The sequence below is a fragment of the Rhinatrema bivittatum genome, chromosome 4, assembly GCF_901001135.1.
Source record: "Rhinatrema bivittatum chromosome 4, aRhiBiv1.1, whole genome shotgun sequence".
In the NCBI taxonomy this organism is placed as follows: Eukaryota; Metazoa; Chordata; class Amphibia; order Gymnophiona; family Rhinatrematidae; genus Rhinatrema; species Rhinatrema bivittatum.
This window is the reverse complement of record NC_042618.1, coordinates 343,341,548-343,359,418: the sequence shown is the minus strand read 5'-3', so window position 1 is coordinate 343,359,418 and position 17,871 is coordinate 343,341,548. Positions and strand designations below refer to the sequence as shown.

The following is a 17,871-nucleotide window of genomic DNA, read 5'->3' as shown; positions in this document are numbered from 1 at the left end:
AAAAAAATCAGCCCTGTTTTAGTAGATCCCAGAAGCACAATAGACCTCTATTTAAAGCTGGCCTTCACTACTGCCTCCTTCTGATCTAGCTAGATCCAACCTGGCCATTTGTCTTGGAAATGGACTCATCCAAGATGTCCAAGGTGGAGTGGTATTCCAGCAGCAAGGCCCTCACCAAGATGTACATCCCTATGTGTTTATCTCCTGGAAGCTTTTTCCTACCAAAAATAATTATGCCCTCCTGGACTGGGAACATCTAGCCATAAACACAGCCTTTCAGAAGTTAGAAGTATTATCTAGAAGGGGGCTTTGCATCATGCACAAGTGTTAATTGACCATTCACCACCTAGAGTACTTGCAATCCACCTCCTACCAGTCTGGAACTCAGAATGGAAAGACTGATGCATGGCTCTGAAAGGGGAGCACTACCTGGGATCCCCCATAGGAGAGGAAGCCCTTTCTACTAGCATTACTGACTCCAACCAGATTGTGAGGACTACATATAATCCCCAATTTGTTCACCCTGATTCATGCCATAGAGAACCAGGATCATACCTAGAAATTCTCCAGATTTGATTCGGAGACTCCAAGTTTAAAGGCCCATTTCCAGGTCTTCAGGAGGGCAGCCAGGATCTCTGGGTCTTAGAGATCATTCTTTTCCCGTCATGGCTGTCTTTTTTTTTTTTTTTTTTTTGCTACTGTATGCAAGATGATGTGAAAGTAGACACTAGGATGGCACATGATGCACACAGGAGACAGCAGGGAGTAGCCTATCAGCCTGCAGCTACTTCCCTGCCTCTCTCCTCTGATTGGCTCTGATTAACAGAATGAACCAATCAGCAGTGAGAAGAGGGGAAATAACTGTACTCTGTTAGGAAGTGCTTTTCCTTGCTGGTCCCTCTTGCTGTTTCAGCCCTCAAAGTAATAAGCACTGATCAAGGGGATAAAGAAGAGAGAGATTGAGAAAGAAAGAGAGAGAACGAGAATGACCGTATGGGGGCAATGAGAGCAGGGACTGGCGGAAGCACTAGGTGGCCACCTAAAGCACTACAGGTTTGGGAGCGGCAGCAGCCACCTAGTTCTTCCACCTTCAGGCAGCAGAGCAAGTGCAGAACTGTGGCGATTGCACTTCCTACTTCCCACCCACAAGGGATGGAAGAGAAGGTGGTGTCTGGTCCCGCAAAAGAAGGAGGCCCAAACATCATGGTCAGAAAAAGCAAGAGGCATGCACATCAGCCCCATGGGGGCAGAAGAAAGGCTGTGCTACAGGTGGTACGGCTAAAGAAAAGAGGAACCCACTGCCTGAAGCATTCGGAGCTATAGCTGCAAAAGAGTGTCTGCAGGCACACAGGGCCTGAAGGTAAAGGGATGGTGTTGGCTGGGCTCCCATGGTGACGAGAAGAGGAGCAGCATCGGCAGGCACTTGGGGTGAAGGAGCGGAACAGTATTGGCTGAGCCTGCATGGCTGAAAAGGAGGAATAGTGTCTGCCCACAATTGGGAGAAGAGAGATCCAGATGTTGCAAGGGGCCCAAGAAAGAGGCTGCTGCTGTCAAGAGAAAGCGAGCTGTGTGTATGAGAGCATGTGCTTGTGTGTCAGCATATGTGAGAGAGTGGGTATGGGTGTGAGAACATATGAGAGTGTATGTGTGAGAGCATGTGAGAGAAAAAATGAGCATGTGTGCATCTGAGTAAGCGAGAGTGTGTATGTGAGAGAAAGTGGAGAAAGTTTGTGTACACCCTATCCCCATAATCCACTAATCCATAATAATCTCAAGGTGACTGGCAATCAAAAGTTCCCAGGTATGGAGAGCAGCAGATTTTTTTTTATCCTTAAATATTGGGAGCATGTTATTTGATATGTCTGCTGTTTTGAAATATTTTGTTTGGAAATTTTGTTTTTAAATTTGTATATACACTGAGTTTTTAATAATTGAATGTTACTCTATTCATCAGCTGTTTTGAAAAATTATGTTAGTATGTATTACTATTATGACTGTTTTATATGTCTTCATTTTATTATTTTATGCTTTCTTTTTTTTTAAATTTATATTTTATTAAATTTCAAATATTTTCACAAAGATACACCTTGCTTAAGTAACATGATACAATTTCATAACAAAACAGGAAATCATCACATTTTCAATAAAGAAACATAATAACTTTCATCCTAAGTATCCGTTATACCCCAAGCTTTGGGGGTGAAAACTATCAAGGAGATACAAATAGAAATTACATTATAGGAAACAGCCTAGCAGGAAACTTTACAGCTACATTCACCTATTATGTCATTTCAATGATTCCACTTGCTGTTCCCTGTTTCCTTGAGTCAATAAATTTTCTCAACTGTTCTGGTGCTGTAAACACAAAATTATCTCCTCTTATTTTCATTAAACATTTTGCAGGATATCTTAAATAAAAAGAAGCCCCAATATTCAGAGTTTCTTGTCTTAAGGCTAGAAAACATTTTCTTCTTTCCTGAGTGATCTTAGATAGATCAGGAAATATTCTTATTGGCTGTCCCATGAATGGATTGTTTGCTCTTCTAAAATACTTCTTCATGACTGCACTCAGATCAGTTTCAGTCAAAAAAGTGACCAATAATGTAGCTCTTTCTATAATTTCATAATGAGATGACTCAAGGTAATCTGTGAGATTTTCAAGATCCATGGGTTGTATTTGCACTTGAGGCTTTGCGCTAGATGGCAAAAAGTAAACCTTATCCATAGGGGGGAGGGTTTGATCAGGGGTATATTCTAATATTTCCAAGAGGTATCTCCTCAATGTAACACAAGGTAATTCCCCCACCACCTTTGGAAAGTTTAAAAAGCGCAAGTTCAAGTGTCTCAATCTATTCTCCACATATTCGACCCTTCTACTCAGGATGTCTCCATCCTGAATAAGGGAGCTCTGTACACTTTTGATTGCCTTTAAATCTTCTTCCATTTTAGAGAATTTTTCCTGATTTTCTTTAATTTGTTCTTTATTATTATTTGAGATTGTTTCCATTTGCTGAGATAAAGTTGATATCTTCCTTGAACAGTCATTCACAGCGTTACCCATATTCTTTCATAAATCCCAAATAGACTCAAGGGTTATTGTCACTGGTTTAGGAATCATAGTAAAGGTTGGCTGAAAATTATTCAGCATCTCACCTTCGCCTCCAACAGCAGATGTTTCCTCAGCCGGGATCCTGTCCCTCTCCCCGGTTGAGGATTCCGGCGTTCCTGGGGCGAGTTCCGTCCCTGCATTCGCTCCCTCGGATACCAAACCAGAAACTACCGTTCCGGGGCTCTGGCTGGTCAGCTTCTGCTGGTGTTCTTGCTCCTGCGGTGGAGGTCTGACGTCTAGGCTCAGGGAAACTTCTTCCGAGGTCGAAGGTAACTCTCCTCCGCTCCCTTCGACAGCTGGACCTCCTGGCCCTTTCATTGTAGCCGTCTCCAAGCACTGCTGGATAGTTTGCTGCCTGGTAAGGATGGGGGGTGTCTGAGGGATAGATCTTTGTTTTCCCCTTCCTTTTCGCCTGCATAACTGAGAATCTACGAGGCAAATTTTAGAAGAAACAGGGAACCCGAGCAGAGCAGTGCTAGAGTCCCGCCGCCATCTTGGCTCCACCCCCATTTTATGCTTTCTGAGGCATTGTGATGATTCTGTTTTAGCACTGTTGCACAGCATACAGTCTTGTTGCGGCTTCCAGTTCACTTTGGGGTAGATTTTAAAAGGTACGCCCAATTTTATAACATGCGCAGGCATGCGCATGTTATAAAATTGGGGGTTGGTGCGCGCAAGGGGGTGCACAATTGTTCACCTTGCGCGCGCCGAGCCACGCTGCCTTCCCCGTTTCCTCCCCCTAGCCTGACCTTCCCACCCTTTCCCCTAACCTCACCCCCCCCCAGCCCTACTCTAACCCCCCGTGACCTTTGTCACCTTTTGCGCCTGCCTCTGGGCAGGCGCAAGTTGCACACGCCGGCAGCCTGCCTGCACGCGATCCTCCAATACAGCGGCAAATGGCTACTATGGCAGAGGCCTCTGGCCTCGCCCCAGATCGCCCCTTTAGTAAAGCCCCGGGACTTAGGTGCGTCGCCGGGCCTTTATAAAATAGGCCCAGCGCGCGTAACACCCCCCCCCCCCCAACACCCCCCCCCCACGCGTGTAAATCCTCTGAAAATCTGGCCCTTTATGTCTACAGGTTTCTATTTATATTAATGACCTCTTTATTCTGTATTTGGTGAGGGTCTGTCATTGTTCTGCATGTGTGATTGAGATGAGGTATTCTCCTCTTGCTAGTTTCTATGTAGGGATCTATAGTAGCTTGACTTTTCTGTTTTTCTAATGGGAGGTGTATTGGTGTTTTAGGGCCTAGTGTAATACTTGCAGTGTGCCTTGTTGTGGGCATTATTGTTTGAGTGCTAGCAATTAGTGTTGTTTTAGTATGGGAGGTTTACTGTATTGCAATTGTAATTCCATTTACTTATGGCTTTGAAGGGGCCAACACGTGTTACAACAGGCCTAATGCTATATGGATTCCATTTTTTTTAGCAAGGTTTTCTGCTTGGCACTACAGTAGTGCATGTAAATATATGTTGTGAATTATATTTTTTACTCCAGAATGTCCTTTTTTCATGTAAAATCTTATTATAAATGCATCATTTTTATTTGTGTATGTGGAGATCCGATGGGGGGGGGAGGGAGACAGCGCACAAAATTAAAAGGTTTGCTAAGGGTCCCTGTTACTTTTTCACCAGCCATGAGTGAGAGGAGAGAGCAAAAAAGGGGGCAAGAATGAGTGTGTATGTGTGTGTTTGTGAGAAAGGAAATCAAGAATTGGGAGAGGGAGAAGAGCGAGGATGGGAAGAAAGAGGGAGGAAGAGTGAGTAAGATACAAGATTGGGGATAGTAAGGATAAGGAGAAAGCAAAGGGAGGAGAGAGATGAGCAAGGGGGAGGAGAGAGCAGAACGGAGTGGGAGAGGAGGAAGAGAAAGAAGACCAAAGATGGCAAGAGATGGAGAAGGAGAGGATCCTGGTTTGGAGGGAGAGGGAGTTCCTAGAAGATAATGTAAGAAGAAGGAGAGAAGGAATGGAGGAGAGCATGCAGGGGAAAGAGGAGCAGGAAGAAGGAGAAAAGTAGGAGAAGAGGATAGAAAAAAAGGAAGAAAAATATTAAAACACTTGCTGCTAAAGGAAAGAGATAAAGGAAGAGAGAAATGAAACAGAAAAGAAAAGGAGGGAGGACACCAGATAGAGCAAGAGAGAAAAAGGAATGAAGAGAATAAGAAGTAAGAGGATGATGAGCCAGAAAATTAAGCCAGAAACACCAGAGGTTGGAAACTATTTACCTGATAAGACTAGGTATGAAGTCAGGGGAGGAAGAGAAAAAGTTCGTACTGTGACACCCTGCTCCCACCCATCCCCCCCGAGTAATCTCAGGGTGAGCAGAACTCAGAGGTTTCCAGATATGGCCGGGATCCCACAGTCTAAACTGATCTGAAGGCGCACCCTCCTTCATCCAGTTGATTACAGCTCCTTGAACACAAAGGACTTCTCTGTTTTCAGCAATGCTTGTATGTGTCCCCTGGTCCTGCTCGATTGCAGTCCCTCCTGCTCTTCTGTGACTCCTGTTTTTGTCCAGGCCAAGCCAAAATCCTCTCTCTGTTGACTTGAGGCTTTTGGTGCCCCAGACTAGACTCGGATGTAACCCAGTATTTTTGCTCCTGTGAGCCATTACTACTGCAACGTATCACTTCTATAGTACTACTTGATGTACACTGTACGTACAAAAACACACAGTCCCAGATCAGTAGAGCTTACAATCTAATCATGAGAGAGAGAGGCCAAAAAATAAAAGGACTTTTGGAATTTCATTTATTAAGAAAATGGTTAAAATCAATAAACCTGTGAGGGATAATCAAGGGTAAGATTTAAAAGCAGCCGCAAAAAGATGAGAGCCCGATATTCAGCACTATTTAGCCGGATAAATAACGACTTACCCTGCTAAGTGGCGGCCGTTGAATATCTGGCTACATTCAACAGCTGCCATTTAGCTGAATAAGCCACTTATAGTTAGCCGGATATCCAGTAGGTAGAAAATGGGCAGATCGGGGCAGCTGTACTTATCTGGCTAACTTCACCAGATAAGCAGCGATATTTGTATTTATCCAGTTAAGTTAATTGGATAAGTTAGACCTGCCATAGAGAGAGTCTGAACTGAACAAACAGAGCAGGTCTGAACTGAACAAAAATAAGATGCATTGATTCCCTTATTGATTTTAATGGGAGCAAATGACCCAAATGAAATGAATATGCTTCTACTCTGAACTGAACAAACCAGGAAGCTGAACTGGAAATCCAAATCAAACCAAAAACGTTTGTTTCCATGGACAATCCTAGGGTTGAGAAGCCATAAATCCAGGAGCAGGAACAAGCTGAAGGAAAACCAGGACAACTCAGTTCTCTGCATGAGGAGTAGGTAACCTTCTGGTTGTCAGAAACACTTCCTGCTTCCCATCAGCCAATCCTGATCAGCCTGAGGGGAGTGGCCACCTAATTATCTGACTCAGTTTTTGCCTCTGTAATTTCAGCTTTCCCTCTAAAGTTAGTTGGACCAATGGCCAAGATACCCAGTCCTCATGCAGAGAACCAGTGGTGTTGACACAGACTCCCCCTCAGTCCCCATCCCCACCTCCCTGCTGGCCCCTTCATACCCCAAAGAAGGTTTCCAAGAGAGGGCAAAAGTGAGCCCTGGTCACACTTACCTTTCTGGTTCTGATTTAAAAATGGCACTGACCTCAGGGCCGGCTGGAACCAAGTTGTTTTATGGTTGTAAAGCAAATTGGCACTGACCAGCATGAGACCAGTGCCATTTTGAAATGAGAGCCAGTGAGGCAGGAGTGGCTGGAGCTTGCTCTTGCCCCCTTCTTTCTAGGAAGCTCCCGATGGGTTAAGTATAATCTGGAAGGGGCTACAGGGAGGTTGTAGGAAGGTCCCAGGGCTGCCGCATGTGCCAGTAAATAGTGTGCATTTGCTAGCATGTGCTATTTACCAATCTGAATAATTCTGGGATTTTTTGGAATGTCCATTTTTTGGAAGGAACCAAAAATGAATTCATTTGTAGTATTTTACCCATTTGGGGAAAATGAATCCACATCCCTAGCATAAAATGAGTAATATGGCAGGAAGCACAGTGGCATGGAGTGCACAGCGAAGAATTAGTTCACTACAGTGTCACACAGATTCTTTTACAGAGAAAGGCAGGAAACTGCCTCTTAGTCACTGCTATGCACAAAAAACTGTAACTTTCTCACAGATATTACAGACTTTCTCCTGCTTCTCCACAGTTAAGCGTAGTATTAGTGACTCTAAAAGCACTCTTTGCTGTCTCTTATAAATTAAATCCTTTTTTCTAAATTTCTCTTTCACTGTTAAATTTTCAAGCAAGGAACTTGAGTTCATGACTGCCTTCCCTACCTGAGATCTATTAGAATGACTGAACAAAATGGTCACTGGCTACTCTGAGTACCCTTTTCACTTTCACATATAAAAAGTATGAAGTCAATCCATGCAGCTGCCAGCTAGGATAGACTAGTTGAAAAAGTGCTAAAACTTGATTGATCCTACTTCTTCTTTGTCCCATTTCTAACTGGCTCCACGCGGTCTGGCTTGAATTTAAAAAGTTCATTTTTAGCTTTCCCAATAGACTTTAATGGAACTGAACCGAATGAGCTGAAAAGGGTTTGGATGACCTGAAACCAAACCAAAAATCACCTCATTTGGATCAATTTTCACATTTGATCATCCAAATACACATCCCTACTCAGCCCTGGTTTATTCTAGCTTATTCCAGCCCTCCTACTCTCGAGCTTGCTCCAGGTCTCACTACATTCTATCCCTGCGTTACTTACATTTGCTTCAGCTCCAGGACCCACTGCACTCCAACATTGTCTCATTCTAGTTCCTGTTCTTCATTTCACCCCAGTCTTACCACGGCCCAGTTCTATAGGGCCTTCCCATACTATGAGTGAAGCTTGACAATCTGAGAAATAAGATATCAAATAAGCAGTTGCAGTTACTCTACGATCAAAACTCTTGTACAGGCTAACCATAAATGCTTACTCTTCTTCCTTCTCCTTCCCTCCGAACAAAAGATTAATTAGGAAACAAGAAAATTAAGAATTACAACATATTCCCAATTTCCAGTGCCTCTTCTTTATCCTTAACAGGTGTGGCCTGATGCTCGTTTTGACCACTAACCTGGCATTGTGGATGACAGCAGTGACAGATGAATCAAGTCATCAGGCCTCAGAGTTGGAGAAAGAACTCCATGAGAATGACACCATGAACGAAACACTAGAATTTAGAGGTAATCTGCTATTAATTCAGTTGTGTTATGAGGGTTAAGCAATTATCCATTGACAAGCAGGGCCAAATCATGTGGTTAACATCATCTGATGGCGCCAAATGGACCCTCTTCTCTTAGCTCATAGAGATTTTACTTTGCTGAGCAAGTGCAGGGCGATCCTGTGCGGACACTGCCTTGATAACCTCTCAGTTGTTTTTGGTTTTTTTTTCTGAGCTACTGAATAAGAACATAAGAAATTGCCATGCTGGGTCAGACCAAGGGTCCATCAAGCCCAGCATCCTGTTTCCAACAGAGGCCAAACCAGGCCACAAGAACCTGGCAACTACGCAAACACCAAGAAGATCCCATGCTACTGATGCCAGTAATAGCAGAGGCCATTCCCTAAGTCAACTTGATGGATGTGTACCCTTTCTTTCAGTGTCGTTAATATTTTTCATCTTACCTATGTCACTTTTTTCTTATTCCCGCATTATTTCTGGTTTCCCAGCTGCCTGGGCAGCCCCTTAGCAGAACTTTTCACTGCTACAAAAAAAAAAAAAGATTAAAGATCAGCATGTCCAGCCCCAAGAAGGCCACTTCTAGAAGTTTAAAGATTGCGTCAGTGGCAGAAAAATGGCCATGACATTTGCTATCACTGTCTAGGACCAGACCACAACACACCAGTATAGGCGGATGTCACCAAAGATTCAGAAAGCCAGACACTGGAAAAGGGAGGAGTTATGCAGGTTGATGAAGAGCCACAATCAATCTTCCTCCTGGAGCGGAGCCTCCTCAAGCTCTCCCAGTGCCAAGTTGAATAGGAACTCCTCCTTCCATGGTACCAGCCTTTGAAACTGCTGCTTCATCGAGGTTAAGCAAGGCGCAAAAGCGGCAGCAAGAATCTGTAAACCTTTCATGAGACTTTAGGCTCTGGGGAGTCCAAGAAGAAAAAGCACTACAAATTGGAGCCAGCAGTATAGTTGGCACCGAAGAATAGGTCAGGCTCCATTCCGGTGCTTCCAGTGCCACTAGCCTGATACCATCAACATACTTGGCACAGCAAAGAATCTGGTACCATCTGCACACTGGCCCTCAGTTTGGCACATCAAGTCTTAGAGCCATCAGTGAATCAGGCCTCGACCTCATCAACACATCGAGCCTTGACCTTGTCAATGCATTGGGCCTTGTAGTTCTTGATGCACCAAGCCTTGGAATCCTTGATGCATCAAACCCTTGAGTGCCAGACCTCGGAATTCAGATGCTCAACATCATCAAAGAGTCACACTTTTGTGCAACTAATGCAGCTTTTCATTACTTCAGTGCTTCCCTCCCCTGCTTTCTCAAGACACTCAAAGAAACCCCTTTATAATGGGCTCCAGGAGCTTCAGGACATGCGTAAATGTCCTGAAGATATAGTTGCGATGGAGAAGGTACAGAGAAGGGCAACCAAAATGATAAAGGGGATAGAACAGCTCCCCTATGAGGAAAGGCTGAAGAGGTTAGGGCTGTTCAGCTTGGAGAAGAGATGGCTGAGGGGGGATATGATAGAGGTCTTTAAGATCATGAGAGGTCTTGAACGAGTAGATGTGACTCGGTTATTTACACTTTCGAATAATAGAAGGACTAGGGGGCATTCCATGAAGTTAGCAAGTAACACATTTAAGACTAATCGGAGAAAATTCTTTTTCACTCAACGCACAATAAAGCTCTGGAATTTGTTGCCAGAGGATGTGATTAGGGCAGTTAGTGTAGCTGGGTTCAAAAAAGGTTTGGATAAGTTCTTGGAGGAGAAGTCCATTAATGGCTATTAATCAATTTTACTTAGAGAATAGCCACTGCTATTAATTGCATCAGTAGCATGGGATCTTCTTAGTGTTTGGGTAATTGCCAGGTTCTTGTGGCCTGGTTTTGGCCTCTGTTGGAAACAGGATGCTGGGCTTGATAGACTCTTGGTCTGACCCAGCATGGCAATTTCTTATGTTCTTATGTTCTTAAGTTCCCAGGGGAAGTTAGCTATAATTCTTAAGCTGTAGTTAACTGCTAATCAAATAACATGGCTTGTGAATTTTTTGGCAAGCCACATTAATATTCTAAATAATGAACTCATTTAAATACACATGCTGCCAGGGCTCAAATAACATGAAGTATTTGAAATACTTTGCATTATCACCATGTTAGGTCATTTGCCATGCAAAAAAGTGTTTTTCACATGTTAAATGGCTTAATGTGGGTTAGTGAATGAGCCCCTAAATTAATTTAAACATATATACAATGATCTTTAAATTTATTTTGTCTTTTTCATTCTTTGATACCATCAAGCAAAATAGTTTTAATAGAGAAAAATATTTGAGGTTAGGAAGTTTTATATTTATGGAGATAGAAACCAAATTATAGTATTCACTTAGTAGTGTGATAAAAGCAGTATAAGGATGTTAATATGTATCTGCTTTTCTTTTCTAGTAGAAAGTGATTCTGATGGCTGCCAATGTAACTCAGTCTGTCAAGTCTTCCAAAGAGGCTATTATTACTTGTACCCTTTGAACATTGAATACAACCTCTTCGCTGCCCCTATGGTTTATATTATGTGGAAGAATGTTGGACGTCTAATAGATGATAATGCTTTCCATCACTACAGTCTGAATCTCAAGCTCTGCAAGCATCGTTCTTTTATAGGCCTCATTTTAGGATTGATCATGCTTGTGCTCGGCATTGTGTTGTTTACTATCTATGAAATGAAAAAGTATACTGCATATGAGAAAAGCCAAGCGCTTGTCATGTTTTACATCTTTCATATAGTCTGCTTAGGTGTGATGTCCCTTGGGGCTCTTGCAGGATCCATCATCTATAGGTTTGATGAAAGAGTCATGGACAATCGTAAAAACCCAAGTAGAACTTTAGATGTGGCCCTCCTGCTAACTGCATCGCTAGGACAATACTGCATTTCTTACTTCTCCATAGTGGCAATGGTGGTGATCAAGCCAGAAAAACTCCTAAATATTCTCACCCTAACCTATTCCTTGCTGATGATTGTCCAACACAGTATACAGAACATCTTCATCATTGAAGGACTCCATCGACAGCCCCCTGAAGATTCCCACCATGGGCATAAAAGTTCGACTCAGTCCAAGAAAGAAAATCCCGTTGAGCTCATCTGTGTCAGGGACAGTTTTTCTAGCCATACTCTTAAAAGCAACCTCTCATCATCCACCACAGTCACTGATGAGAAGCCAGCAGCAATCCAGAAAGAGCTCAAAGGTACCACCAATAACATGCACCTAACAATAAACTTGAAAAGGAGGAAAATCTTGAAAGAGATTTATCTGTTCCTGCTGCTGGGTAATATCTTGGTAAGTATATTGTAGATTTCTTTTCGTTTTTCATGTAAGCGAAAGATTGAAATTCAGGAAATGGATGCAGAAGGAAATTGCAGCAGATAGTATGTTTTCTTCTATCAGCGTTACCCTAAATAGAAGAGTTTGATTTTTTTTTTCTATTACCCTGGTCTATTTAATACACTAGTTTTGATAGCACTCATATCCACTGGGCTACAGTTCCAGACATGGGCAGGACTACACCATTAGATATTTTTAGAAGTAAATAAGGAAAGGGTTAAAAAACATCAAACAAGAGAAGGGGGACGAGAAGGAATTAAGAACTAACTAGCTAAGACTGAAGCAAAGCATTAAGACCACTAGAAGGTACTCTAGCTGTAACCTTATCAATACACCAGAAGCTTTTGACATCTCTTTTATAGATAGGTATTACAAAACTGTGACAAATATACACAAAATGGAAAACAGGACTGCCCTCCTCTTGCCCCCACAGCTTTTTACTCCCTATTCAAAACCACCAATATTAATACTAATATTCAAAATCATTCATTCTAGTAACTCTGGTATGATCGGTGTGACATTACAACCACACATACCGCAGCGATCACTAAGATCCCAAAATAAAGGACTACTGACTGTTCCCTCAATACGGAACACACTCCGGATGCATTGAAGAGATTGTGCGATTTCTATAGTGGGCCCAAAACTTTTGAATTCTTTACCTGAAATGTTACGTTTGATACCTGACAGGAAAGAGATTTAAATGTGAACTAAAAACATGGCTAGTCAAAAATGCATACAACCTACCTTAAAACATCAGAATGTAGAAATCTACAAAAACAAGGACAAGCAATACTAATTAATGCATGAGAAATTAACGACAGATTGTAAGAATCTCAATACAATGAACAGGATATTACGTGAAATTTGTTGCTTTTAGTTATTTTGTTCTTTATGTCTTATGTCTTTGATCTTCAATTAATATGTATTTGAACAATTCAATTGATAGATATTAATGCCTGTTGATGAATACTTCCTACGTAACCAGTCAGAATTTGCTGATTTATACCTATGATTGTTAATATTGTAAACCGTTGTGATCTTTTCAACGGTTTATAATATAAATGTCTAAATAAATAAACTCTTGCAGGCCCTGAAGGCTAGAGAGATAGTTCCTCCAACATATTCCCTCAGTATCACTCTTTCTGAGTGGAAGGAGATAGTTTTTAGCAGCCGCCTTGCCTCCCTGCCTCCTTCCCGCCCAGGATGGAGTGCATTTCCTCTGCAGTGCTTCCAATCCCAGTTGGTCCTGATGGACAACAGCCTCGAACACTCATCTAAAAAGGAAACATTCTGAAGGATTTGTTTAATTGACAGGGAGTAAAAGTATGAAGCAGAAAAGCAAAAAGAAAAAACCAGCATCAGCTGCTGTGTGTCGTTGGAAAATGGGATGTCTTACCCATATTCAATTAAACATACACGGTATACCTGTATATACTTTTTCATAAATATTTATTTAATTAAATCACAAACATATAACATCTAAAATCCCTATGTCATTTGCACTCATACCGCATTCACACTCAACACAATGTTCCCTATTACACCCTATTGCACAAATCCCTTTATACATTACATATGTATAAAGGGATTTATAAATATTTTTAAATGCAGTGTGTTACCAACCTTCTATAGATGACCATCTTTGGTCATCTACAGAAGGTTGGTAACAACTGCATTTAAAAATGTTTAATGAAAAAAAAGTGTGTGTTTTTTAGTGGTCTCAAATGGAGATGAACTATTGAGTGTTCACGACACCGCATTGAAATTCAAAGGAATTTAAAGGGCCACTGGCTACAACGTTATGTGAAAGCAACGTTATGTGAAAATAATGAGTGGAGGTGGTAGGTAGTATGAATGAAAGCGGCAGGAAATATTAATTAAAGCAACGGGTGAGTGAATATAGTTTTTGATGATGGTATTTGGGATAAATCGTCCATCGATACGTTTGTTTAGTGATATTATATACTCAATTAATTATGTGCTTTGTTATACAGAAGTGAGGTGAAGGGCAACAACACTTTTATAAGAAGTAAAGTTCCCGTTGTGAAATAAGAATCACAGGAAGTTCAGCAGATACTCCCTTAATAATATGAACGAGAATTAATGGCTCAAAAGTGATCCCCTGAGGAAACCACTTTGGTGAAACAAGAGTCTCTTGTCGGGAGCAATATAAAACAAGGGAGAGACATATAAAAGGAGTAATATTGAATGAGAAGAAAGCACGTGCTGTTTTTGGCATGGGAACTGTTGATAAGATTAATTGATAAAAATGTGAGAATTGTTTCAATTGTATTAATAAATAACATTGTATGTATTTTAATATAAAAAGGAACATATGTAATGTATAAAGGGATTTGTGCAATAGGGTGCAATAGGGAACATTGTGTTGAGTGTGAATGCGGTATGAGTGCAAATGACATAGGGATTTTAGATGTTATATGTGTGTGATTTAATTAAATAAATATTTATGAAAAAGTATATACAGGTATACAGTGTATGTTTAATCAAGTATGACCAATACCTGTGGGATAGCCCAAATGTTGTGATATATATTTACCCATATTCAAACAATACCTGAATGTACAGCTTTCGGTATATAAATACGAGTGTGTGGAGAAGTGCTGATTAGTTAACCAGTATTGCCGGGGAAGCTGAGTTGCTGTGGGCAGGATTATTGGTCTAGCAGTTTATCTATCCAATGTTTAGGTGCAAAAATGGTAGAAAAGGAAAACCAATTATGCATAGAGGGAAATAAATACAACTCAACCATTGGTTGAACAGCTAGGAATGGTCAATAAAGAATTTTTCAAATATGACAGAGGACGTAAATGCCGTGGAAGTCAGAGGTAGCTGAGAAGTAAGCTGGACAGCTGTCTAACATAAGCAGCAACAAAGAATGCCTCAGTTTCAGGCAGGGTTCTAGTAAGGGCCGTGCCCAAGCCTTTTTAAAGCTGCCTAGAGGTAGAATAGAAAGTTATTGCCTTGGTCCTTCATTTCATTACTATGTTCCCTCTAACCACTTCAGACTCACCACTCATGTGGTTCTTTGCCTCTTTGAGCTTCTCTGCTTTTCCAGCAGCTTCAGGTAATATATAGAATAACTTCTATAACCATGTCCTGCTGACACTGTAATAATTTCCCAACAGTTCTGGATCATGCCAGCATTTGGCGCTCGGATACGATTTGATAACGGGCTGGAGGTGAACTTCTATGGGTTCTCCATTTGGGTCATCATCACAAACATCTGCTTGCCCTTTGGGATCTTCTACCGGATGCACGCAGCCGCCAGCCTGTTGGAGCTCTACACTGTATCCTAGACTCTGGCGGAAACGAGAGGGCCGGAAGCTGGCGCAAGCATGTTGCTGAGCCTTTTCCAGTCTGGTTTTCAACACAGAGGCAGCTAACAGTCATGGCAATGAAGACCGGATTCATATATGCACTTCTGTAGCGTTTGACAGTGGAATTGGAAGGCCTTTCTGCCGATGGAGAGTGCAGCAGTTCTGAGGATTGGAAGACATAAGATGCTCGGCTGCTGCTAATGGAAAAGTATGCGTCGTACATCTTAGTGTCTGCAACTTTCACATGTCAGATGCAAACAAGAAATGTTGTCTGCTGTTATCCTATAATATATATAATGCCCCATTCTACTGTTCAGAATTAAAATATACCCACATTTCCACTAGCCATTTTGCCTTATGCTCCTTGGAATCCTTTGCAGTTCCTTCCTCCTTTGGAATCTGTTCCAATGCTCCATTTCCGCCCCTTCCCAGTAAGGATGTGAATTCCTATCACCTTTGTTATGCTCTGTAATTAACTCACAGTTATCGCTGTGATGCCAAAAATGAGTCAACAGGAGATACTATGGTAAATGTCAACAATGATACTATCAAGGCCAATGAATAAAGAGCAGGAAATACAAGATCAGAATTATTCTTAAGTGGCTTTGAGGACATTGTTAAATTGCTCTTGCAGTGTTCTAAATATGAAATATTAGTATGCCCAATTAAACATCCTTTGTGTTTATCTACAGTGCAAATGGCAGGTCATGATGAGGGCATTAAGTAATCACGTACCTGCTTTACCTGTCATATCAGACTCTCTTATTTACATAGTACATCAGAAATATGCACAGAACACATTTTGTTTTGCTCCATTTTTTTTTATTTTGTTTGATTTTTATTTCATTTTATTTATTAGAATTGAAAGAAACACCAAAGCGGAATGAAAAATAAAACAAAAGGAAGGGCCATCCCCTCCCCCTTAATGCCACTGACATCTACAAATTGAAATCCTCAGTCCTCCCCCCGGGGCTTTCACTATCCACACACACTCCCCGGGAGCCTTATCCCTTCCTTGAGCCTCTGAAGTCAAAATGGGGCAGCATCAGTCCCCACTTGCTCCTGCCTCACTGGGTCCCATTTTCAAAACCGCACTGGCCAGCTTTAGTATGCTCAGCCATATCACTTATTCCTCTAAGACTGGCTGCTGACAGGATGGAAAGTGAAGTAGAGGAACAGTGAGCTAAACTAAAAGGTGCTACGGTGAGGGCAACAAATTTCTATGTTAGACACGGAAAAGGAGACCGGTATGGTTTCACAAGAGATGGCTGAGAAGTTGCAGGCAAAAAAAGATCAGCATTAAAAAGGTACGAGGGATCTCAGAAAAGAGAGGGCAGGGAGGAATTTATGAGGATGCTAAGAGAAGCATGGAAGATATTTATTTTATTTATTTATTGGTTTTTTTATACCGATGTTCGTAAAAAAAAACCATCTCATCGGTGTACAAACTTATCAGCAAATGCACAGTTAAAAGCATTTGAATAAAATAAAACAAAGTATGAAATACATAAAATCCTTAATAAAACATGTATAATACATAAAATATATATTAAAATCTTTAAAAATCTAAACTTAAGGATAAAAGTAACATTTTGAGAGATTATGTTTAAGAAAAGGCTTGTTGGAATAACCAGGTTTTGAGTCCTTTCTTGAAGGTTTTGGTATTTGCTTCAAGTTGTAAGTCTTGTGGAAGAGAGTTCTATAATTGTGGTCCAGCAATAGATAGTGCTCTTTCTCTTACTGCATTTAAGTGTGCAGATTTTGGAGAAGGAATTGGTAAAGTTCCATTATTCGCTGGTCTGGTTGATCTCTGTGGGGGTATGAAAGTGTTATGTGGCTGTAAGCCACTCAATTTTGTCATTATAGACGGTCTTATGAATTAAGGATAGTGCTTTAAACTGAATACGGTAGGTGATTGGTAGTCAGTGTAGCTCTATTAAGATCAGTGTTGTGTTCAGTTCTCCTGGTTTTGGTTAAAATTCTGGCTGCTGAGTTCTGTAGAAGTTGGAGTGGACTGGGTTGAGGAGGCAGGTAGACCTAATAATAAGGCGTTGCAGTAGTCCGTTTTTGAAAAGATGAGGGCTTGCAGAACTGTTCTAAAATCTTGTTTGTGTAGGAGGGGTTTTAATCTTTTTAAAATATTTAATTTAAAATGGCCATCTTTGATTATATTGCTTATCCACCGCTTTAAATTCATTTCACTATCGAGCATCACTCCAAGGTCTTTATTATTTATTTAAACTCTTTTCTATACCGTCGTTAAGCTAGAAGCCGTCACAACGGTTAACAATAAGGCACTTAAAATATTGTTGCTTAACTGTTATTTTAACCTCTAGACAGGTGCCTGTAAGGAATGGTACAGAGTTTCATAATAACTATAAGATACTAGGTGAGGTTGTGTGTTTAGGTTTATCAGGTCAGTTCAAAATTATTAATAATCTACATGTTATCTGTTACTGCTTAAAAGTAAAAAACACTCATTATGAGTAGGTGTATTGTGTCAAAGCACAAACTCATCGCTTTCTACAATTCTTTGGATTCTATTCTCCATTCTCTTTGTGGTATGCTTGTTTAAATAGCCATGTTTTTAGGCTCTTTTTGAATAGTTTGATGTCTTTTTGCAGTCTGATTTCTGATGGCATGGTGTTCCATAATGTAGGCCCTGTTAATGATAGGGCTCTATCCCTTACTTGAGTTAGTCTTGCTGTTTTAACGGAGGGAATAGTTAGTAATGCCTTGTTTGCGGATCTCAGGTTCCTGTTGGGTACGTGTACTTTCAGTGCAGTGTTTAGCCATTCTGTTTT

At 41.2% G+C, this 17,871-nt stretch overlaps 1 protein-coding gene across 6 annotated transcripts in view; it reads left to right on the top strand.

Annotated features, from left to right (window-relative positions):
• The window catches only part of LOC115090915 (proton channel OTOP2-like), a 73,093-nt gene extending 55,954 nt beyond the window's left edge, over positions 1 to 17,139 (top strand). For 4 of the 6 annotated variants that reach the window (XM_029600584.1, XM_029600589.1, XM_029600590.1 and 1 more), the window contains 3 exons: positions 8,216 to 8,355; positions 10,795 to 11,681; positions 14,876 to 17,139. In XM_029600584.1, coding sequence (XP_029456444.1) covers positions 8,216 to 8,355; positions 10,795 to 11,681; positions 14,876 to 15,046 — 1,198 coding nt within the window. In that variant the 3' untranslated portion in view covers positions 15,047 to 17,139. The other 2 variants (XM_029600586.1, XM_029600587.1) reach the window with 2 other exon arrangements.
• The last annotated feature ends 732 nt before the right edge of the window (positions 17,140 to 17,871 follow it).